The 24,497-nt window shown below is 47.7% G+C and overlaps 5 protein-coding genes across 5 annotated transcripts; 2 read left to right on the forward strand and 3 right to left on the reverse strand.

Moving 5' to 3' along the window:
- Positions 1 to 5,506: 5,506 nt before the first annotated feature.
- On the reverse strand, positions 5,507 to 7,833 carry LAJ45_08804 (uncharacterized protein; the record flags this gene model as incomplete). The annotated part of the gene is made up of 12 exons (XM_046118353.1): positions 5,507 to 5,614; positions 5,674 to 5,873; positions 5,933 to 6,082; positions 6,135 to 6,242; positions 6,299 to 6,384; positions 6,461 to 6,468; positions 6,530 to 6,747; positions 6,799 to 6,887; positions 6,953 to 7,442; positions 7,497 to 7,614; positions 7,687 to 7,736; positions 7,806 to 7,833. The coding sequence occupies 12 exons, from the start codon at positions 7,831 to 7,833 to the stop codon at positions 5,507 to 5,509; spliced, it is 1,653 nt and encodes a 550-aa protein (XP_045968309.1).
- Positions 7,834 to 9,307: 1,474 nt separating this feature from the next.
- LAJ45_08805 (uncharacterized protein) lies at positions 9,308 to 11,220 on the reverse strand (the record flags this gene model as incomplete). The annotated part of the gene is made up of 4 exons (XM_046118354.1): positions 9,308 to 10,104; positions 10,154 to 10,685; positions 10,753 to 11,036; positions 11,193 to 11,220. The coding sequence occupies 4 exons, from the start codon at positions 11,218 to 11,220 to the stop codon at positions 9,308 to 9,310; spliced, it is 1,641 nt and encodes a 546-aa protein (XP_045968310.1).
- Positions 11,221 to 13,869: 2,649 nt separating this feature from the next.
- LAJ45_08806 (uncharacterized protein) lies at positions 13,870 to 15,244 on the forward strand (the record flags this gene model as incomplete). The annotated part of the gene is made up of 5 exons (XM_046118355.1): positions 13,870 to 13,893; positions 13,963 to 13,981; positions 14,133 to 14,303; positions 14,411 to 14,546; positions 14,614 to 15,244. 5 exons carry the CDS (start codon positions 13,870 to 13,872, stop codon positions 15,242 to 15,244), a joined length of 981 nt encoding a protein of 326 aa, XP_045968311.1.
- A 1,789-nt stretch (positions 15,245 to 17,033) lies between these two features.
- Positions 17,034 to 18,856, reverse strand: LAJ45_08807 (uncharacterized protein; the record flags this gene model as incomplete). The annotated part of the gene is made up of 5 exons (XM_046118356.1): positions 17,034 to 17,060; positions 17,127 to 17,978; positions 18,030 to 18,078; positions 18,150 to 18,608; positions 18,687 to 18,856. 5 exons carry the CDS (start codon positions 18,854 to 18,856, stop codon positions 17,034 to 17,036), a joined length of 1,557 nt encoding a protein of 518 aa, XP_045968312.1.
- A 1,165-nt stretch (positions 18,857 to 20,021) lies between these two features.
- LAJ45_08808 (uncharacterized protein) lies at positions 20,022 to 24,469 on the forward strand (the record flags this gene model as incomplete). The annotated part of the gene is made up of 6 exons (XM_046118357.1): positions 20,022 to 20,077; positions 20,147 to 21,072; positions 21,134 to 21,464; positions 22,018 to 22,520; positions 22,631 to 22,890; positions 22,946 to 24,469. 6 exons carry the CDS (start codon positions 20,022 to 20,024, stop codon positions 24,467 to 24,469), a joined length of 3,600 nt encoding a protein of 1,199 aa, XP_045968313.1.
- Positions 24,470 to 24,497: the final 28 nt, after the last annotated feature.

Below are 24,497 nucleotides of genomic sequence, written 5' to 3' on the forward strand. Positions count from 1 at the left end.
CTAAGTTCGTAGATGATATATCCCCGGAATTCATCTGTCTAGTTTGCACTGCTATTTGGTTTGTTTTGCGATGTTGGACAACGGGCAATTATGTGGAAGGAATGCGCTTTAACCCCAGCCAGAATACCGATATCCTGTGTAAGGCTTATCAAGCCCTTTAGGAGTCCCGACGTACTAACTTTTGCCTAGTAACGTACGCCAGAATGTTCAACACGTGGAGAAGAAGAACGGAGGAAAACCAGCTGGGGACTCTGGAGGTAATAAGAGAGTCTATTCAAGATAAGGTAAAGAACCTTAGACGCGCACGCAATTGACTGGGACTGATAGGCCTGTAGATTGAGGAGTTGCGAGGCCCTCGAGAGGTGATATCCAAGGTTGGAAGGGAAGAGGACGATGTGCAGTTGGCAGCAGACATCGCGGCGTGAAGGGCCGCGAAAGCGTGCCGGAAGGCTCAGCGGGACCGGGCTATATTATTGGGGACTGATGATGCTTCAGAAAACCCGGTGGCGACGGGGAGGGATTTGGGCGCAGCCAAGGCTCAAGAAGCCTCTACAAATGCCTCTGGCGACGCGTTGCCAGGGGATAAATGATTTTCATGTGTTTTTGTGCGATGTTTTTATTTATTTGAAGGGATGCTTTCGTTATTAGGTACAGATGTGGGAAATTGTAAGCTATTATTATGGAGTAAATCAGATTCGGGGGTTATGAAGCGTGAGAGACTCTCAGAGACCGAATCAATGGGGTAACGCCTTCAAGAGTAGTGATCACTCTCAGGAGACTCTTCGGGGGCTCAATGAGCCTTCAGGAGGGCATGGGGAGAAGTGTGATAATTTGACGAGGCCCAGGAGACCGTAAGAGATAGTGCCAGTGCCAAGAATAGGGTCGGGAGACCATAGGAGGGCTTGGTAGGCCCTCTGGAGAGCGTGGGGAGGGGTACCAGTGCCAAGAATGGTGTCGAGAGACTATAGGAGGGCTTGGTGGGCCCTCTGGAGAGCGTGGGAAGGGGTGCCAGTGCCAAGAATAGCGTCGGAAGACTACAGGAGGGCTTGGTGGGCCCTCAGGAGGCCGTAAGAGATAGTGCCAGCGCCAAAAATGGCGTCGAGGGACTACAGGAGGGCTTAGTGGGCCCTCAGGAGAGAGTGTGGGAGGGGTGTTGTTGCCAAGAATGGCGTCGAGAGACTACAGGAGGGCTTGGTAGGCCCTCTGGAGAGCGTGGGAAGGGGTGCCAGTGCCAAGAATGGCGTCGGGAGACTACAGGAGGGCTTGGTGGGCCCTCTGGAGATCGTGGGAAGGGGTGTCAGTGCCAAAATGGCGTCGGGAGAGTACAGGAGGGCTTGGTGGGCCCTCAGGAGAGAGTGGGGGAGGGGTATTTGTGCCAAGAATAGGGTCGGGAGACCATAGGAGGGCTTGGTAGGCCCTCTGGAGAGCGTGGGAGGGTGGGGCACGAATTTAACTAGCTCATGATAATGCAGGAGGGATTAGTAGGCCCTCTGGAGAGCATGGGAGATAGTGCTAGGGCGAGGAATAGCCTTAGGAGACCACTAGATGGCCCGGTCAGCCCTCGGGAGAGAGCGTGAGAGGTGACTCGCTCCAGTAATCCAGTAGTAATAAGTGGGAGGCTCGGTAAGCCTTCCAAAAGGCTTTCTAGTAGGCTGGGACAACCCCTTGAGGTTTCGCGATACTACACTGGATGAAGAAACCCGTTCGGGGAGTTGTAGGCAAGAATCGCGCCCCAGAGGATCTCTAGAGATTCAGTGCAGTGATATCGAGCCTCCCGGAGTGTTTGAAAGGCTCAGGAGGCCATCGTAGCGGCGTTGCGAGGCGTCGAGAGAGTAACCGGATATGATGAATGCAGGCTCCGGAGAGTGCCGAGGGGGCATGCTTGAGCGTCGCGAGAGCCTCCTGAGCATTAACGAAGGCCCGGGAGGCCTCCGAACGGGCCAACCGCCTCCAGAGAATTAAAGTTGGTGGGGTGTCTCCCAAGCCTCCGGTGTCTCCTGAAGACATGCACGGGTTGCTGATGAACTTCGATAAAAAGAACTCGGTTGCCCCAGTTTGAACTCGGGGAGTCATGGAATGTTTACTAGCGAGGAGACCCCTTAAAGTTATTAAGTTTCTAGGCTTCAAATACTATCAAACAAATAAACTCCATTCTTCGATCGAACGAGCCCAATCACAACTCATCGTTCCCCGTTTACCATTTCTATTTTGATCGAAGTCACGGTCGTGCCCCATCCTAGCACCCCCGTTACAGTGCAACTGGCTTCTATCAATAACTCTCAGCATGTAACCGTGCCCTGTGTGTACTCATACACCAGACAGTTGAAATGGCTCCGTTATACCAACAGGCACTGCGAGCCTCCCAAAACGTTTCTTGTGTAACAGAGCCATTTCAACTGTCTGGTGTATGAGTACATACAGGGCCCGGTTACATGCTGAGAGTTATTGATAGAAGCCAGTTGCACAGTGACATGCAAATGCCGGCAGTGTGGTTAGCTACCAGCTGTCAGAGGAACTACATTCTGAGCGATAGGAAGAGGATCTATTCATGGGAGTAATGACTGACGAGTCTATGCCTCACCAATGATTAGAAGACCAACCAGAGTGAACCTCTGAGTGCTTGTCGATCCTCTATATCCTCTGAGCATTACAAGTCCGACTTTATTGGCAGGGACTATGCTGGGGAAGTCCACAATAAGCGAAGAGCCGTACGGCAATGATTAAGCTTACGCCTAGTCGGCAGCTCATTCATGCAGGTCCCGGTTGTGCGACAACCAAGACTGCAGGTGTTACAAAAGTTTTGACTAAGGGTGGTTGCCTTCAGAACTGGAAGCACCCGCTAACGCTTATAGAGAAGCTGGATAGCGGTGGTTGCTCCTTTCCGTTAGAAGCCAGCGCCGGAATTTAGTAAGGAAGTAGGAGCAGAGAACGCAGTCCTTTGGAGTATAAGTACTCAGGACCCTTTCCGCCCTAATATCCGTATCCTCAGTCTTCAGAAAGTTAAGTATTTTACTCGGTAGCAGAGCCCTTAAAGATTATTGAGTTCTAGCGATAAATCTTTAAATAATCTAAACCTGATTTCTATCTTGCACAGCCACATCTTTCTATCAGATTCTAGCGATACGTGGAAAGACTGTCCCCGTAACAGTTGGGGCATGATCTAAGGGTGTCGAGTGGCTGGAGAGGGTTGTGAGAAGCGCTAGAAGCCCGCTGAAATGTCTAGGAAGCCTTTTAGAAGGCTTGAGAAGCCTGGTAAAGGAGGAAGCGGGAGAGACTCAAGAGAAGAAATTGAGGCGGATAGTTCTCCAGAGAGTATCACTGGCAGGATACTCCAGAGGCTCAACGGATTAGGCGAAGTGGTGAGGAGGCATAGGAGGGATAGGGAGAGTAGTTGTCTTGGCATCAATCTCTGGAGAAAGGGACAATCACCCAGAAGCGGATGCTAGCTTGCTGATGTATTGAAGCCCGACTTCAATGGAAACCCCAACATCGACCATGGGCCGATAAAGGTGTCACGTTGCTCTAACTCACCTAATGATATATTGTTAGTAAATATAAAAAGCATTTTTGGCGCCGTTCATTTGGTACCCGAGACGATCATGATGTCAGCTACAAACGACAGGTGGTTTATCAATAGTACTATCGATCTATCGATATACAATTTGATTTAATGAAATAAGGTTAGACACTTGACTGGAGCCAGTCACGTATAGATTTTATACAGGTAGTAGGCAAGCGACAATTTATATTCAATTTAGAAAATAAGGCATAACGACAAAATCGGCGAGGGACTCGGGTCTTTAGCCATTGCAAGCAGTGGAGATCCCTGATGGGGGTCATTAGCAGTGTGTATTTAGAGAGAATGATTGTTAGCCTGAGACTAAGATTTCTGACGGGCTCATGGGTGCCAGTGGCAATTTGTATTTAGACAGAATGGACTTAGATTTCTGACAAAAGATTCAATTTTGAAAGGTCGTGAAGATGAGGACATTTGGCAATAAGACGAGCATAGGATGGTGTAATTCAAAGATGACCTGTCTGCGTCAAGCGACACGTTTGTTAATTGGAGCTGTCAAACGACCATGTTTTGTAGTCAAAGGACAAGGGGCAAAAATGGATGGGGCATAAGACGGGGTCATTTGACTAAAAGACGAGCCTGAGGTTCTGCAGGCAAAAACGAATTTGGACATCTGGGCACGCGGATTCATCCTGGCGAAACACGTTTTTTGCTAATGATAACTCTCGGCATGTAACTGGGCCCTGTGTGTACTCATATACCAGATAGTTGAAATGGCTCCATTACAATGGGCATGGCACTGTGGCAATAGATCAACAGCGACCTTGATTGGAAGTGAGAATGACAACAATAGCTACAGAATAGAGGGGGTACTACTAGTAGTGCAGGGTAAAGAAAGCACAATCCGGATCTGGAAAGAAGACATACTAGTAAGGCCGGAGGATAAGGAGGCACTTCAGAGTTATTCAGGAAAATTCGTGCTGGGGAAAAGACGGGGGGGGAAGAGAGAAACTGCACAAATTGTACTTGTTTGAAGTTGATTTTCTTTCCTTTTGTTGAGATGGCGGTGGATGTTTGCTAGCTTGCCGAATTCCCTTTAATGGGCGTGGCTGGGAGCTGGCAGGGTAGTCTAGGAGACATTGCCATAACTGTAAGGTCGCATGCAATTAATGAATTAAACAAAAACAAAAAAAAGGGTATTGTCCACTAATATGATGCCCAATAAATCATCAAATATCACTCGCACCCTCTCTACTAATAACAATTATTAACTACATGTACTTGTTGTCAACGCATGAGCAACGGTACGGGCTTAGGAGCTGGTGTCGTCCATGCATGATCCTAAACGTCCACAAGGATTTAATCAGATTTGGTCTATTAACAGGTCCCCTATGCAAAGGTTAAATCCCTGATTATTAGGTCTATGAATTGGAAATAAAAACCCTTCCCCGGGCTCTCCTCCAGAAGCGCCACCACGCCGTTTTGACATAACCTCGACTTTGAATAGCTCTGCTTCTAAAGGTCAATGTCTGAATAATTCGGCTCTAATCTAACCCAGACTTTCGAAAAAAGTTGGCTCGGGTCGGCTTCAATTGTCACATGTTGGGCCAGATATATTCGAGCTCTGTTCATTCAAGTTGAAGCCGAAGTTGAAGGTGAAGCGGAAGCTGAAGTTTTGTGCAATCAACAGTCCGAAAAGGTTGCTACATATTTTTCGCGTGAAAATCACAATGAAATTATTAGATTCCGGGCTGGGAGGTTCGATGAGGTTATACCCTTCGTGAATTTAGGTGTAAAAACACAGACGAGGTCAATTATTCTTTACACGTAAAGTCGAGGTGAATGTTTGGTAGATTTCAATTTCAACCTTTTTCTGTATAACCAAGCATACAAAACTTTCGAACTAAAGTCTGAATGATAAATGCCCCCTTTCCCATGCATACATGTACTAATTCTATATTGGAGTAATGTCTCGAGACCTAGAAGTAATCAACTAGCTTCTCGATTACCTTTCGCCCACTCTCTCAAAACATTCTTCTTTACTTTTCCCGTTGATGTCTTTGGTAACTCTGTCAATATTTCAACTTCCCTTGGAACCTATATGTTTTCTTATTGTCAGCTATCAGAAATGAGAGTGCGTGTGTTCGTTATCTGACCATGAAGCCCGAGATTGTTGAGCTTTTCTTTGCCCAAAGAATGACATCCTCCCCCATAAGTTGTGGGTTTGTGGTAGTAATGAATGCCTTTGGACGTTCTCCAAAATGGGAATCTGGAACAGCAATGACCCCAACCTCTACGATGTCTGGGTGACGAGAAAGCATTCCTTCTAGAGACACACTACTGATGTTTTCTCCGCCTAGTGATATATTAGATTTAGTAGAGGCACTTATAATAAAAACCTTTGGGTTCGATTACCTGAGATAATGATATCCTTTGCTCGGTCCAAGATTTGAATTGCACCATCTGGATGGCAGACGGCAAGATCGCCAGAGTGTAAGACACCACCCGCAAATAGCTTGGCCGTGGCTTCAGCGTCCTTATAGTAGCCTCGTGCGCATATATTTCCTTTCAAATTTCAGTAAACATGAACCAGTCTTTTGACTAGCTAGGAACATACCCGCGAATACTATCTCACCAATTTCAACCCCATCTTTTTTCACATCTATCACCTCTGTTATATCAGGCTTGATAACACGGACCATTTTACTGGTTACAAATCCGTGACCTGGTAATCAATAAGCATATCTTTCTTTTTAGATATAAAAGATAGAGGTAACGAACCCTGCCGAGCCATCTTTTTGTACATTTCTTCCGGTGATAGATCAAGCCACTCTGGAAGAAAATACCCTTTTGTAATAGGACCATATCTGGAGCATCGGTATCAGCATCTCTTGGTATTAATCATAACCACACTTTGATCATATCTATCGTATATGAACTTACGTTTCTGTCTATTTAAAAAATTAATCTCTGATATAATTGGGGAGCCATCGATTATACAGAGCTACATACCAAACCATAGACGTGAACTGGAATAAGATTCAATGAAATCATATCCTCAAAAAGCTTTGCTGATGGGGGAGACGCAGCCACCGTGACTCGGACTGCTCGTGGTAGCCGCTCTGCTTGAGGGGAACGGCAGAGCAGGGTATTAACTGTTGGCGCTGCATTGAAATGGGTGATGCCTTCAAACTTCAGCAGCCGCCACATTTCCTCATAGTCGATTTTTCCTATTCACCGCTTTAATTAATGATTCCTACCAAACAGAGGTCATTACTTACTCATGCAGTAGTGGGTTCCTCGGGCACTGACAACTGCCCATGGGAATGTCCAGCCCACGGCGTGGAAAAGTGGAAGGATTGTCAAGTACCTGTTTAATATTAAATGAGTAAGTTCAAAATCCTCAAGAATACTAGTGTTGTACATGGCACTGACTTCGCCCTATCCTTAGAAAGAACTGACGTGCAATTCAAACCGGACTCGATAACATTCGCAAGAGCAGCTAGGTATGCCCCTCTGTGAGTATACTCGACCCCCTTCGGCTTTGCAGTCGTCCCGCTTGTGTATGCTAACGCAAACACGTCGTCTTCACTCTCTGCCTCTATATGCAATCCTTCCCAGCCACCTCTATACTTCCTGTCATAATCCAACCCCTCCGATATTATACGGTCAAAGTCTCCGCTTAGCTCGCCAACGGTTGCGTCTGTATCATCATCAACAACTCTAGGGACCTTGTCATCAAAGCCTTCTAGCAGCCCCACAAACTCTCTATCAACAATGATGATATCAACTTCGGCGTGTTTAAAGATATACTGGACGTCTTCTTTTTTAAGACGGTAATTCACGCCTACTTGAACAGCACCTGCGGCAGCTATACCGAAAATACATTCCAGAAATGCAGGTGTATTGGGACAGAGAATTCCAACTATGTCAGAGTTAGAAGCTTCATAGCTTATGAAGCTTTACGTTGAATACATACCTCTTTTGTAACCATGAGTCTTAAGGTAATACCCGAGACCTCTGGCTCGATCAGCAAATTCCATGTATGACCGGCGGAGCACCTTTCCATTGGCAGTAACATGAATGATTGCTTCAACCTATTATTCACATTACTTATCTGATATTTGGGGAAGTCCAGAACCTTCAAGTAGAAGAAAGAAGTCGCGTACGTCAGGCTCAATTGCTGCTGCCCGGGGTAGGAAGTATGTAGGCGAAAGCTCTGCTCTACTGTTTGATAGGTTGGTTTTCTGTGGTGATGGAGTTGAGGACCATAGGTGGCGCGATATACTTGCCAGACGGGACTGAGGCGAAGACATTGGAATTTAGCGATATTACGTTGGATATTCAGGACTAGGTGCTCGAGTTTTGTACGGTATCTTTGCTATGGGCTCAATCTGCGTATTATGTAGGTGCTCCAGCTCTCCTGTTCATCATGACCGTACTCAGCCAGTCTCGGCCCTCGGCCCGGCCAGGACCGGTTCAGGTATGCGGGTATTGCTACATGTATGTCTAAGTTGTAGCAAGTACGGAGTTCACTGGCGGGGGCCTGCACCCTAACCTGGCCAACCCGCAGCTTTATCAACTCAGCTCTTGGGCGGCGATGGCCACACATTTTTAAAATGTGGGGAAGATAAGTCCGGATCAGGGTTTCCCGTAGTACATACATGTATGTAGAAGAGCACCTAGAGTGCATTGAGCTTAGAGTACACAAATTTGTCAGTGCGCTGCGAGCACGGGCTAGGGTTCCTGAGGAGCTCATTCATATGTCGTTATCTAGATCGCTTGCATTATGGACACAGCAAAGCTGAACGTCAGAGAGCAGATACGTTCAAAATTCGATACACGATCCTTCCAGAAATGATCCGGTGACTAGAGTGTCATGATAAAGAACCCAAGTTGTCCCAATCGGCACACTACAGGTACATGTAGTTGTAAGACATGCTGTAAAATAGCTACTCTATGGGGGAAAATTCTTCATCGCAAACAATGGTATGCGGCTGTTCGTCCCCCCCCAGTGATGAGAACACTGTTGTGAACACTTAAATATCAAATACATATACAGAAAGCTATAATATACTACATGTACTTAGTATGTAGTGAGGAGACTCCGGGTGCAACAATTGTGTGAAGGGAATTAATGTTCAAACACCCATTATGTATGACACGTAAAGAGAAAATAGAAATATAGAAAAAGAAAAAAATGAACAAGAAGCAGGGTATTGGGGAAATAGGGTTAAACAAGCATGTAATAAGGTAACAATCAATGACACCCAGGCTTATGTAGAATCCAAAACCTGCTCCTACCATCCGCCTTGATAACACTTCAAGACGGCCTTGGAAAATCAATGCAAAGGGCTGAACAAACCAAACAACAACCCGATTCCCAGTATCTCAATAGCTGGGAATGAAAACAGATAGAAAAGGACAATATAACGGGCAAGGCTGCCCCGGAACCAACACAAGCCTCCGAAATTCGTAAAAGTGACCCGGTTTAAACTTTTAAGTCATTCCGATCAACCAACATGATGGCCCCACGGCCAGCGGAATATGTGCTCATATCAACTTCACCAAACAATAAATCAGGGGAATGGGTTTTGTTGTCCCATGCCCTACTCCCAAAGCACTATGCAATCCTACACAATACCAAAGTAAAAGCGAAGGGGATAGAACTTTAAAAAGGAAATTAAAAGAAACTAACAGATGTCGTAGTTTACTTTCTCCCACGACACAAACACGCATGCAACTCTTGATAACCCACGACCTAATTCATAAAACCCACATGGACCCATACTAATCGTTGCGCCTCTTGGACTTCGACAAACTCCTAACTCGCTTTAAGAGTCCATTCTCGCTGCCTTTGTCCCCAGTGCCTACCCTGGCCGGTTTCTTTGGTGAGTTTGGTGCTCTCTCGCCTTTACTCTCCGCGATAGCCTCGCCCTTCTTGTCGTATGCGGTTTCATATTCCGTGAAAAAAGGATTGCGGTCATTTTTGCCTGCTGTTGCACTGACAGGGGTAGTGGGTGAGTACTTTGATTCCGTTGGTGATCTTCCTGGGGGGGGAGGGCGGCGGTGCCCAGAGCTGACAGGTCCGTCGCTCATATTAGTTCTATTTTGACTGATGGATCGAATCTTTTGTGCCAACGACTTCTTCCGCTGGAGGCCCCCTCCACTACCACCATTTGAAGACCGAGGCCGATCATCATTTGTTTCAGACATGGTTCGTTCCATTGCTATCTTTGATGCTGGTGCCCCATCTAAAAACGTTGAAGTTCCTAGGCCAACAGTCTCATCTCCATGAATAGTTTCAGAAGCCTTGGGATCAAATGATGCAGTTCGAGTACCTGATGGGCGAACATCGAGCTTTCCCGAGGCCGAGTCGCGTCTTCCGGTACTCGTAAAATCGTGGAAAGCTTCTGGGTCTCGGTTCCCAAAGAGGTGAGAATGGTCAGCTTTAAGACTAACCGGACCAAACCCAGAGAGCGCATTGTTTGCTGAATCGGCTGGGAAGGCATGCACAGGTGCGAGTTTATGGGTTTTCTTATTACGATGGGGATTGCATGCATCAAATGGACCATCGTGATGAAACACTAAGATTTGTTAGAATACCTAAGATAGAAGAGAAAGGACCTAACTCACATCCAGAGCCATAGATTCCGGTTACGTCAAGTTTGTCAATAACATCTAGAGGCGAGCCCTTCTTTCTGTCCCTTCGTACACCGTCATCTTTACCCTTAGATCGGGAGCCAGACCCTGAACCATTTTCGGCTTTCAGACGTTGCTCTCGACGGCGCCGTTCGTTTCTTTCCCGCTCTTTCTCGGCATCATGAGCATCCATAACAGACGAATCTGAATTGCGTCTGGGCCGCCTTCTGGCATCGCGGTCGCGGTCAGATTCCCGGAGTCTATCCCCATTTGAAGGACGACCGCTTGGTGGGGGGCGACGGGGCTGTTGTCTCTGTTGCCCACTGTTTGAGGAGAATGTATCGATCGAGATCAATTGTGAGTTATCATCAGAAGATCGCGAATGATGGTGTTCGTATGGCGGTGGTGGTGGCGGTCGGGACCTTGAGCCGTTTGACTGATGACCACGGGGTGGGGGCATCCTGTTCCTGGCTTGGTCCATATTTTGGAAAGGATCTTGGGAGTGATCTGTAATAGTAAGATTCTCCTGTATCTAGAGTATTAGTAGTCTGTTCTCGCAATTACTATCAACCGGAAGGGTCGGGTGCATATACAAAAAGCTCTGCTGCAGCGCCTAGAAGCTGTGGGGAAAGCTGAGGTCTTGTAGCGGAAGTTGCGTCAAATGAATTAGATTTATGAGCGCCAGGTCGGTCAGTTGGGAATGGATCAAGATCGTTATCGTCGTCAAATACGTCAAGAAAAGGGTTTCTAGACTGTGGCCTGCCAGCAGATGGACCGAAAGAGAAAGGGTCTGTAACACCGGGAGAGGAGGGGGTTGAAAGTCTTTGGCGAAATGGGTTGTTGGTCCCTAGCTCCATGTTCATAGAGGGGCGGCGCTCTATCGACGTTTTAAACAAAAGATGGGAGACCATCGGTCAGCACACGGCCCTTTACGGAGAGGGGGGATGGTGGGCCAAGGGTTACGTATAGAACTCTATGATTCTTGATAGTGCGGCAGAAAATAACAGGATTCAGGAAAGAATAGATAACGAACCTGGGACAGGGGGCTGTACGAGCGACATGTTAGGATTGGGAAAGCTGTCGGATGAGAAGGGGAGCACGATCGGGATGGCGAAAGATTGGTCGATCTCTAAGATATTGATTGCTTTATTGATTTCAGTGGAGTCGCGCAGGAGGTTGGAGGGATGGGACGCGGCAACGGTAGGTAGAGGAGCAGCGGTAATGGAAACGGTAGCAGTAACTGTAGCAGTAAGAGAAGAAGAAACAAGGACGGCGGTTGGCTGTTGGATACAGAGGAACTATGACGAGGGTGAAGGGACCCAGAGAATGTCGAACAGCCGGACGGGGGTTGGGCGAAGGGAGAGATGGGGGGGTAGGTTGAGAAAGGGTGGGAGGTTGTGATGGGTGGAGAGAAAGCAGCGAGGGGTGGGACACCTGATTGATAAATGAATAATAGGTAGGATGAGGGATTGTGGAAAGGGTGTGCTGTGGCGGTTGGATTGCCTCCTTTCCTTTCCAATAGACAGATGTTATTATTAAGTATTGAATGTTAATGATGATCTCGGTCTGGCCTCAACAAATTTTGTTCGCCTGCTTGCCCTGAGTCTGTTTAAACTGTGTGTACAATCTTCTTGCTTTTTTGCCTCACCAGGATCAGCTTCCTAGGTAGCTTTCTCTCACTTCGCACTTCGACTTGCAAGATGGAGATGGTGGTGATCCAAGGACTGTTGTATTGTCTGTAGTGGAGTACTTGCTTGGGTTAAGAGGGGGAGGGAAAGGGGAACGGTTTCAAGGGCACCTGACAGACCCTGCCCAGAAAAATGAAAAACGAAATAGGTTGCTTGGGATTGTCCGGCCCTTACCGTTGCTAGTTGAAGCGCAAATTGAGGGGAGCTACCGAGGTTTCAGCGAAAGAGAGAGTGAACAGGCCTACTACGCTCCGCTTCTCCACAGGCGTTCTGAAGACCTTGAGAGATATGATGAGCTACCTGCTATACAGGTAGTAGCCAGTACTACATGTAGTATTATTCCTCCCCTGCAGCACACACTCTCGTTCCTGGTTGAATTTGACAAGCTAAAGAACTAACAGGAATTGATCAGGGTCTATTAAACGCCCGTTTTGACAACAAATATACAAATACGTGGATCGAGGAACAAATGGAAAGGGGGAGAGTGCTGTACTTTATGGCTGGTAACAAAAATACAAACTCTACTCTACTCCCCTCTTCTCTCCATTCAATTCGGAGGTATGTGACGGTATGTCTCTTTTGTTCGCGAACCCCAACACCCTTAGATGTCAGGGGTGTTACCCGTGCACTGTGCGCAAGAGACTAAGCTCTATTCTTCAGTTGCTATGCTCCCTCCTTCCATGACGGTTCACAAAAAGGCGGTCGAAGAGATCATCATGGAGCTTTTCGGCATAGTGCCTCACACAAGACTAACTAATTGTACATATGTACCTGTCCTCGTGGGATCTCACAGCCAGGCAAACAGTTGTTGTCGTTCCACCAATCCGCCGAGAACCAATACAAAGCTCAAAAGACCACCGGCTGAAAAGTGATTCCCCCGCAAAAAGGTGGCGCAGAATTTCATCATTCGGAACCAATGTCCAGTGCGATCTGGTCCGAGTGCATTGCCCCAGGACCATCTACTCGCAAGAAATATGACTTGTGGGTTAATATAGGTGCACATTCAGGTATCGGCACACATGTAGAATAGGTACTGCAGTGCTCAGTGACCAGGCCTGGAAGAAATACTACTATAACCTGCATGATAGTGAGGTGTATCCAGAACTGGGGTTAATAACCTCTTAACATGATTGTTGCTGAGCTCATCTCATTCTTTGAATTTTACCTCTATTAATGTAGGTACTATGAGGTACATACAGTACCCACACGTTAGGGTACCAATCAAAACGTGCGCTCTATTTCCCCCTAATTTGCACTTTAGATTTGTTCCCGACCCCTTTGTTCTCAATTAAAAGTGCCTAGCACTCCCGTCAGTAAACGGCAAATATTTAGGGTCTCGAGGTTGTTGCAGCGTGTACCTACGGGTAACCTCAGCATCGAATTTTGATCGAAGTCCAGTTAAATGTAGTAATGCGGAGATATATATTTTTGTTAGATAGCAATTCCTCATCAACTCCTTTAATATATCAATTACCTCCGAAGTCAGCAAAAGTTATAGATAATGTTCGTGAAGTCACGTCACGTGATTTTGTGCACGTAGTACAGAAGTCAATCTTATCAGATCCTTGATACTGCGTGTTGGTTGGTGATAAATTGTAGGAGGGGTGTAGGGCTAACCCCTCGCAACAGCAGTCTCCTATGACGAAAGCTGTTTTCACGAACACTAGTAATTAGATTTTTTACCAGAAAAAACAGATCAACAGGATTGAGTTTGGAGCGAAATTGCAAGCAAAACCTCTTTTAGGCCTAAATTGCCTACCAAAAAATTGAATTGCGCAGGTTTACTGACCCTGATTGGTTTGTCACTTCCCCCGCCAAAAGTTTCTGTGGCCTTCAACTTGCAGCGTCGTCACCGATTGTTTCTGCCCCCCCACCCAGAAAATTATTTCCCCTCCTCCAACCTCTCTCTCTTCTTCCATCTGCTTTTCTCTCACTCCTTGAGTGAACCCACAAACTTCAACTATCCCCATCGAAATCTCCAATCAGTCCGTCTTCTAAAGACAGAAGGAGAAAGCAGGCACCATGTCTGCCTCCGTTGCTTCTCAGGTTCGCCTTCTCTTCCATTGATTTTTTTTTGTGCTATTCATCGCAACTAACCTTGCCATTTTGTCAAAGAACCCGTACGACCTCCTTGGTATGTCTCATTACTACGCATCTCCATACCCCCTCCCACTCTCTGTAAACTTCTAAGGCGAAGAATAAACTTTTTTGACATTGCCCGAAACTACCCCGCTTCTCTACGTTTTTATTATTATATTTGCTTATTCCCCTACTTTGAACTACAGGAAACGACATCGAGGATCCCGATGCTCCACCTCCACCTGCTCCAAGGCAGGTGATCAAGAACACCACTACCTCTAAGAAAAGAGATGAGAAGCCTGCCCCGGCTGTGGCTCCCGCGGTCAGTGGCTCCAGAGCTGGTGGCTACAAGAGAGGCCGTGGTGGAAACGACGGAGGTTAGTACGATCCCACCAGGAATTGATTCCATCTAGAGGCATTCTTTATCTTATTTGGTCACTTCTTACCATAGCTTCATAATTCTAACATCCTGGTTTTACTTAAGCATTCCGTGATCGTGAGGCTGGACGCCAGAACAATCTCGCCAAGAACACTGATGAGGACAACACCGCTCCCCAGGGCGGTGCCCGTGGACGTGGTGGACGTCGCCAGTATGATCGTCACAGCCAGACCGGTAGAGTGTATGTTCTCTGGAGATTTTCCAAATTATGCTTTTACAGTCATTGACCTCGACTTCTTGATTCGCAGTGACACCGAGAAGCAAGTAGGCCAGGGATGGGGTGCCAACAAGGGCGAAAAGGAATGGGATGACGAGCTTGCTGGTGCTGAACTTGCCCAGAAGGATGCTGCTGGTGCCGATTCCGCCGACCCCAACGCTGTCCCCGCCTCCGAGGATCCCGCCGCTGCCGAGGGTGGGGCTACTGCTGAGGTCCCTGAAGAGCCCGAAGAGGTTCACAAGACCTATGACGAGTACCTTGCGGAGCTTGCTCAGCGTCAAGCCGACCTTGGCCCCCCTACCGAAGTTCGCCGTCCCAACGAGGGTGGTAACGACAAAAAGTGGGCTGCCGCGAAGGAGTTTTCTCGCGAGGAGGGTGCCTACTTCGTTGGCGAATCCAGGGACAAGACAAGGAACCGGGAGCGCAAGACTAAGCAGATTCTCGACATCGAGCCTCGTTATGTCGAGCCCAGGGAAGCCGGACGTGGTGGAGCTCGTGGTGGCCGTGGACGCGGTGGTGATAGGGGCGGTCGTGGTCGTGGCGATAGAGGCACCCGTGGTGACCGTGACGGTGACCGTCGCGGTGACTACCGTGGTGGAAAGAGCAGCACTGGAACCCCTAACCTTGACGATACCAGTGCTTTCCCAAGCTTGGGAGCTTAGGCTCACCCCACTAAACTGTCCTGCAAAAGGTCGGAACATATTAGTATGAATCAATAGCATACCAAGATGAAATCAATTTTCTTTTTTTTTGTGAAAATTCAATTCTTTGGTTGTTTCTTTCTTTTTTTCTTTAGGGTGGAAATCTTGAGTTTTAAGGGTATTGGGGAAAAGTTGAATAAAAAGTCAATTTCAAGAGCCTCCACTTTGACTTACGCTTTGTCATCGATTGGCTGGATCTAGGACAGGTATCATATCTTTTTGCGCCATAATGCGGGGTCTCCCGCTCCAGTACATGTAGCCTATTACTCTATATTAGTGTACAGGGATATAACCCGAAAAACTTGGTTTCCTCTAGTCAATCGTCTGCTGTGCTTGCACCTTTGTATAGGTCAGTGGTTATTTTTATAATCAATTGCAACACTATTGAATTGGATCTGCATTCCCTTGAGAATTAATTGCACGCTAAATATCGCAGAGGATTCTTTTAGGTGATCAGACAAAATTGGTTAATGGGATATCACTTGCCTCGGCCCGGCCTACAAAACCTGTTTCTCCTTGCTCTCTTTCTGTTTTGATGCGAATTCTTATTGTCTATTTTAATTTAGTTGGTACTCGAGTTATACGAGATCAAATAATGGGTCATAAAATATCACTCGGTGACGTTCCTTCCGAGGTGCAATGCTTGCGTGATTGATTACTTCATTGCTCGTGTGCCGAGATGCAATACTGATTCCATTGGACGATTGATTGCTTTATTGAATACCATTTTGGATGTTCATTCCGTTTTTATAACGGAAAGTATGTTATTTCCTTCGTCATCGCTTTGGTTACAATCGATTCGAGATCGAGATCATGTCTAGAGTAAGTATGTAATCAGGTGCTCTCTGGGCTGTGGAGTAGTTTTCACTCGACAATATACATACGGTGTGCCTTCCAGCTTCTAACGTTCAGTTGCTATACGTACATAAGCTCCTCGTTTCTAGGACCCTGGCAATAAAAAGAACAGAGCGTGCCACTACCCCATTACAGTCGAATCTCGCTAGAAGGGTATGGGAATTTCGGAAAATCGGGCTGCAGCTTACCCTTATAGAGAGCATACCCTTATAGAAATTAGGGTTAGGGTTATTTGGCTGGCGTGTGTCGGAAATGGGGGTAAAGAGAGAAGACATCACTGTTTTAGGTGGTTTGTTTCACAAACACCTAAATTTGACCCTAACCTTACCTTTTTTATAAGGGTACGCACAAAAAAAAACCCCCAATTGTCTAAGAATATTCTTATAGCAAGTATTTGGTCATTTACCCTTATTTTTGCATACAAATTTTTTGGACCACAAAACCGTACCCTTATAGGACGATTACCCTTATAGATGTTACCCTTATAGCGAGATTAGACTGTATGGGAACTGCAAGAATGGTGGCAACAGCGTGTGTCTGCAGCTTTGCATTCCCATAATAAAGAGCTAGAGTTTTTCAAAGCACAATGAGGACCCATGGGGTACATAGTCAAAAGAATCAACATAAATATGTCCTAAAAATACAGAAACAGGATATTTTGCTCTTCGCCGCCTTGCTGAAACAAATTTGGAGTAGCTACTTACCAGTAATACTCATGCAAGAAAAAAGAAAGAAAAGAAAAACGCCTTCGCGATAAAACATACACAACGATAAAACAAAAAGGACGCCAGTGAAATCTACGTATCTAAAATACCCCTATATCTAACTAGCCTCCTAACTCAGATATACAAAATAAATAAAACCCGATACCATTCTCCTAACTGGATAATGGGTTTTAAATAAGAACATACAGTGCACTGATCTATATCTTGCAGTTAGTAAAGTTCTCAAAGTCCAAACGAGCAAGCATAATGGATGGGTTACTTACCATAGCAAGTCCCCAAATCATACTACACCAAAACATTATATTATTCAGCGTATGCCAACTCTGCATGAACTTCGTCCTCTGAACCGCGATAATCGGCAACTGCAGCATCTGGCACACAAATCCATACCCCCTCAACTTTTTCGTAATACAGAATAGCACCAGTTCATGTGCCGCTGCACTGATCAGGAACGTAACTAGCGTGGCCACACTTCTCGACGTATGTCTCCGTGATGCACCATACACATGGCGTTGCAGGAACCTGTGCACCGGAATATTCCATTCCCTTGAGAATTCAAGCCAGTTCGTCGAGTTCCACCAGTCGGCATAGAAGTGGCGGTCAGCGAAGCATGTGATCTCCGCAAATGCACCAAGTACATACTCGAAGATGACGAGGAAAACGAGGAGGAAGGTGATCATGTACGGGAACAGAAGGAGGCTGATACTCTCGAGTAAGACGAGCCCAATCTCGGCCCAGGACTGGACGCTCTCGAGGCGGAGGGCCGCTTCAGTCATGACAGGGAGGATGAATTCTTCAGAGGTTACGGTAAGGACAAAGACGCAGCCAAAGACAGCAGCGGCCTTTTCTACTACCTTTGCCCAGCGGATATGGTCTACTCGGGGATAGCTCATCTCGTAGCAGAGCGTTGGACAGAGGAGGTAGTCCAGGAAGTTGGGGAGAGTTAGATTTTGCGGGTATGTGACCTTTCCTTCAGGGCAAGTAAGTTCGAAGGCTAGCTTTTCGCGGAGCTCGGCATCGGCCTCCGATTCAACTGTTGTATTGTTGGAGTCGAGGGACTTGAGCTGTTTGTGGCAATCCGAAAGATGGCCGCAGTAGAACGAATAAGAGTGAATCTGGAAAGATGAGCTAATGCCATTGACCTAAGAGGAGGAAGATAAAGGTACCTTCATGAGTAAAGTAAGAGCATGGAGTGTAAAAAACACTTGATGAGTCCTATCGTATCCGTCATGAGTTGCGTCGCCCTTAGCATCACCCCCCCTTCCCCCCTCCGGGACTGAACTCACCACTGCCACTGGAGATAAAACGGCAAATACACCCAGATGCCTAACCAAATACTCTGTATCAAATGCTGTAATAGATGTCCCTCCTTCTCCCAACTAACAAGGTTCCTGGCAAACATCTTCTGCAATGGCAAACAGATAACCGTGCTACACGCCATCGCCAAATCAGCGAACGCCAGCTCTGCCGGCGCCGCATAAAACAAGCTGAATATACTTGTCCTTAAGACCTTTCCTGTGTCTCTATAATTCCGCAACGCAGTATTTAAGACCATGATGAATATACCGATCCAAAACAGGGCAAAGAAGCCCCTAAAGTCGTGATATTGGCTCTGCGGGTCGAAATGAGATACGCGCGACTCGTAGGCGACCGTCGGGAACATTCGTCGCCGCTTCTCGCGGCGGGCATGTTGAATTGAGTGGGCGGATGGAGGTGCATCTTCGGGGACGGGTGTGCTACGGCCACTGTATTCATCAATCATTCATGTGAGAAACGGCCTCATCTTGATATCTAGACTTGCAGGCAGGCTAAGGCAAGCTAACCTGGAGATGGCGGACGTGTTATCGCTCTCGACTCGAGCCGCCTTTAGATGTCCATTCCCCTCTGAGGGTGTAGGGAGGTGGTTAAATGGTGGCCTTGGCCTAATCTCGCTGGCGTGGCCGTTTAGCTGCTTCCCCGAGGATGAAGCTGTTGTCGCAGCAAGTATTGTCATGATAACAGTAGAGTTTTTGGTAACTAGGAGTCGAAGCAAGGCAAGAACTCAACGTGTCTAGTTTAAGGGTTCAAAGGGGGGTGGACAAAGGGGGGTGGACAAAGGGAAAAGGGTCTTTTATGTATGTCCCTCCCTGATGCGGGGAGGCGTTTTTAGGGTAAATTTTTTTTTTTTTTTGCAGATGGCAACAATTCTCGACGCACGAGCACAGGAAGGGAGTTTCTCTGTCTCACCAATGACTTACTGAAAGTCACTCTCCCACTTACCCTTACCTAGAGTACTCTCGTGTGATCTATTTAAAAATCCACCACCGACCGAGAGCTGTCCTATATTGATATCTACATGCCATCTATGTCTAAGATACACACATACCTACAGAGGGGTTCATGTTCAAAACCTCAAACCAAGCGCATTTCCCGGATCTGAGAGCCCGGGTACTATGAGGCTCTGACGTATGTAACCCTGCTACCGAGACGGGATTCGCCACCTACATTTGCTTCCCTTTCTTGAGGAGGATTTTCTTCGGATGAGGGATAGCTCCGAGCCCCGCTATCGTCTGATGTTGAGTCGAGTGATCGCAGGTGCTGCAGGCAGTGGAGCAGTAGGTGCTAGTACTCTAGAGACTCTACTTAGAGCAGTTAGTGGTACATAAATAGCCGGTTATTAGTAGAGTAACGATGGTACCCATTTGAGTGGTGGCTACGGTGGTCGGACACGCTCAGATCGGGGCGTTAATACCTATGTGGATATATTTAGAGCAGCCAATTTTACTGCGCTGGATCTGAGGGTAGGAATAGAGATTGTTATTAGGATGCAATATATTTATTACGCGTTGCCATAACACCGGTTATTCGCAGATGACCAGTAGGCAGAGTAAAAAGGAGATGAGAATGTCCGGTCGGTCGGAATCACCACCAGATCACTCGCCTCTCACAGCTGCCCACGGAATCCGGAACATGGGTACATAAAGCAAACAACATCGCTTGGCATCTCGGCTCACGTCAATCGTGCATGTGCACTTAGGCATCCTTGCCACGAGGCACGAAACAAGCTCTGATTACTGGGATACGAGACGTCTTTCCAAATATGTCTACAAGATGAGTGGGGGTTGGCTGGCTCGTGAACGTGGAATCGTGCTGATGCTCTGTGATGATAATATCAAAGTATGCCACAAGCAGCCAACGAACTCCAAGAACCGCTGGATGGTCTAGAGATAGACAAGTACGTATCTTACGTCACCCAGATACCAGATATTTTCAGAGTGTGAAGCTCATAATAGCCTGAATCAAGTCAGTATACCAATCGGGGGAGCATCAAACCGGCATCTCCGATCATTGCAACATCTCTCCTCACAGTACCCACCCCTCCCGACTCGCCGAGCCTCTCGCCTATAGATGATGGATATTCAATGCACTCTCATCCACCAAAGCACTTTGAAGAACCGCTCCTCGCAACATCATGCACTGCGCTTGATATCGCCCTCCGTGGTGGCTTCCCATATCGGCGCATAACCTCGCTCTCCAGCGCCCACAACGTAGAGCGGACATTACTCGCAATGCATACAGTAGCTTCACATTTGTTTGAAAGGCCACATGCACACGCTGTGTGGGTGGATACTGAGGGTTTGTTCTCTGCTGCAAAGTTGGGAGAGGTTATTGCGGGTAAACTAGAGGATGCAGGGGAAACCGGAAAAGAAATAACGATGGGCAGTGTGTTGGACCGCGTAACGATCTATAGGGTCGTGGATATACATGAACTATTCAAAGTGCTAGAGGAAGTCAAGAGTGAGATAGAGGGCGAAGCCAAGGCAGGAGTAGAGATGACAGAGGCAGAGATGCGGGTGAGTGAAGTAGACAGGGTAGTCGATGATAGCCAGGGTAACAACGATAACGATGGACTTCCCCGACAAGAGTTGGAAGAAAAAGTCATTCAAGACAGCCAGGAAGAAGAAGAAGAAGAAGAAGAAGAAGAAGAAGAAGAAGATTGGGACGATGACGAAGATCAGAGGAAAGAGGAAGAGGTCAAACTGCAAAAAGCGGTAGTGAAGGAAGAAGAAAAACCATCGAGGCCTCAACAAACAATAGGAGTAATAGTAGTCGATACAATCACCCACCTCCTTCCAGACCTAAAATTTACGCCTCGCATCAACCTCCGCGGCTATCAGAGGGATGCTTATGGAGGAGAGGATAATTGGCACCAGTCCGAGAGACCTGAGGGTAGGTCCAATATTTGCAATTAGTCCCTATTATCCATAGCACTCCACTAACTATCCTTTAGCTGCAGCGTTACTTGTGGACCTCTCCCGCGCGTTCAGCCTACTCGCGAATGCCACCAAGACGTGTCTTTTGCTGCTGAACGATGTAACCTCTGCCCCATATGATGAGGACGTTTATGTCCGCAGTCATGAGCTACCACCGAGTATATTTCATTTTTATACCGGGGTTAAACCTGCACTGGGACCAGTCTATACAGAATGTGTAGATTTGTCGATTTTACTATTCAATCAGCCCCAAGATATTAGCGTGGAACCTGGAAGCGTAAAATTACGGAGAGACGGTGAAGAGAGAGAAGGAAGGGAGATTTGGGTGGCTGAGGTGTTGAACGATAGGTACGGAGATAGTAGTGGGCGAAGAGGTGTATTCGGAATATTAGGAGATGTGAGACTTGTCGATATTTAGGGTTCATTGACATGTCTTTTCAGAGACAAGCTAGTTTTAGATTCGGATTTTGCAGAGTAGGTGATTACAGATGGGGAGAGACATATCTGTAGGTCTAGAAGATGAAGTATTATGACTGTCAGATACCACTTCAATATTGTTCCTCATAGCCCATAACGCTCGCAGGCTCGTAAAATCACGAAACGCGCACATCTACACCAGCTATCACTCCATCACATCCCATCACTCGACCCCACCACCCCACCACCTCACGTGATGGTCTCGCGGCCAAGCCAGGCGGCTCAAATTTTCCCTCGTTGCACGTCCGTTTCTCCCCCCCAAAACCACCAGCTCCCATCCAGAGATACTCCCACGACCTCCAATGCCACGCCCACCCTCGATATCACTTGCAATATGCCTCCGCTGCCAATTCCGCTACTCTCTCCCGCGTCCGAAGCTCCTTCCCCGGTCGCTCCTGCGCCTAACTAACACCCCACGGGCCAGCACCCTCATGACAACCACCCCTCGTCATGACGCTGCCCCACGAGAATTGATCGTACTGACGCCGCCCGCGCCCTGGAAACCGCTCAACCGCCCGCGCAAGGCCGAAGTCCTCGATGACAGCAATCTCGAGAGCGGCGCGCGCAATCTCCTCACGTTTGAGCACCCTGGTGGTGTGCTCGACGCAACGCAGATGGAGATCTCGCTGTACAGGCCCGACACACTGCGTGTGTCGCGCGAGCGGTACAACCAGATGGTTGAGGAGCTTGACAATGCGTTCCTGCGGTCGCAGTTGTGGGAGTACTACAGCGAGTTTGTGAGCAGAACTCCGGAGAAGGTGATTATACCGCTACGCAAGACGGCGAAGAAGTCGCAGGTGCTCAACACGATTTTGAGGAATCTGTGGGACATTGAAGTGACTGATGAGATTGCGGAGAGGGAGGACGTGCTCATCACCAGGGAGATTACGAGCAGGAGGAGGGACCTGTTCTTCATGGTCGGGGAAGGTACGGCGCTGGTTACTTTTTTGATGCTTTTTTGTTTTGAGATGGGGACGTGGGATGGATGGTATGGCATTTTGAGGTTCGCTAATATGATGGTGCGTGGAAATATATAGATGGACATGTTCTCAGGACCTGGGCCCAGAAGTTCATGACCAGGATCACGGTCAATGTTGCGAAGTCAACAATACAGTTCCGCGGTTCACTGGCCAACATTGAGCGCCTGTCGTTCGCCATGGACGAGATGCTCAAGACGATCATTACCGAAGATATCGACCTCTCATGGACGTTAAGATATGGCAACTTTACAGAGGACCTCGTTACGCCAATTGCGAGACTTACTAATACTTTTATCGAGAAAGTCGACGAAACCACCGTATGGTACCCCCCCCTTAGCTCTATGCAGCTTGGTGTACTAATCATAAAATAAGATACGGGTTATGGCACTCGGGCCCGAAAGGCATGCAATTGATGATGCGCGCCGACTACTCTACTCTGCTCTAAACATGCAGGTCCGGTCAATCTACTCCCTACTGTACAATTCCCCTAGCGACCAAGAGAGCCCCAAGGGCGCTCTGTATAAATTTTCAGAGGATCCTTCATTACCATGGGTATTCAGAGGCCGAGATTGGGCCCGCTGGAGAATCGTTAGGAACAAGCCAAACCCGGCCGCACAGGAGGTGGAGCCTAAGCCCGATGAGGCGGAGCAGGGCAACATCAAGATGAAGGGAGAGCGGAGCTTAGGCCAACTCGAAAATATCCGGCAGATCCTCGATCAAAGCCCCATTGCGGAAGTCGCAGTCGGTGAGCGTCAACCAGCAGAATACCAGGCAATTCTAGGCTGCATTCTCCACGATTCAGAAGGAAACTCCGTACCACAATCCCCCCAGACCCTCGAGGAATTCATTAAGGACGAGCGCCCCCGCGTTCTCTCCAACGAGTTTCCAGGTGTCTCCTTCATCGCACAAGCACCCGTAAGCAGAAAGGACCTGAAGCTCGCCTACATAGACGACTCGGCAAAACTCTTAGATGAGGATATTGCCTACTCCTTCTCAGTCCGATTCGCGGCGTCGCCCTGGTCACTTCCAACGACATTTGATCAGTACCCCATCCTTGAACTGACGCTCCCAATCGATAGATATACTGGCAATATCTTGCAACCTACACTAATCGCCCGTCACTCAGAATCGGTAGCAGACATGCTCATGCCGAACCGACAATGTGACCTCCGCTTCCTTCGCCGTGTGGATGTCCCACTGGCAATGGGTACAGGGGATGAACAAACCGTCGGCGGTGTCACCGTTGAGGAGATGAAACGTTTCAAAGAGAACAGCAACCTGGACCTGAGCGGGAAATCGAAGCTGCGTGTGGTCCCGACGCTTAAGGCATCGGTGCCACAATGGATGATGCAGCATGTTCCCGATCTACCAACTACAGATGTGGATTATCTATTCGTGGGCATGGAATTTAGAAGAGAGCTAAACTTCGACTGGCATGGACTGCAGCTGAGGCACACCGTCATTGAGGGCGGGGCAAGTGGTGGAAAGAGGACAGAGGTGAAGCTGATCTGCAATGGTCCTTCTGAGACCGAAGGAGTTCTGGAAGTCAAGACAAATGATGAGATTCTACAGACACAAGAAGAAGTAGAGAAGAATATGAAGCGAGAGGTTGAGATCAAGGAGCTAGTGGCCGAAAAGGCAAAATGGGAAGAGGACGAAATTGGTTCTAATGAGGAGGTAGTACCAGAAAGTAATGAGGTTGACCTAGCAGCAGAGGTAGCGCAGCTGGATGACCAGGCAGAGGCAGAGGAGGCGGAAACGGAGATTTCGCGGACACCTACAGGAGTTCCGGATTCGTCGTTTGCAGAGTTTATGAAGGGCACCATGTCGTTGGTGAAGTCACTTGAGTCTCGGATCACACGCAGTACAAGGGACGGAAAAGGCATTTTACGATGAAAGATCAACATAGGGTCAAAAGTGGGAT

Source organism: Morchella importuna, assembly GCF_003444635.1.
Source record: "Morchella importuna strain M04M26 chromosome Unknown Morimp01GS032, whole genome shotgun sequence".
NCBI lineage: Eukaryota > Fungi > Ascomycota > Pezizomycetes > Pezizales > Morchellaceae > Morchella > Morchella importuna.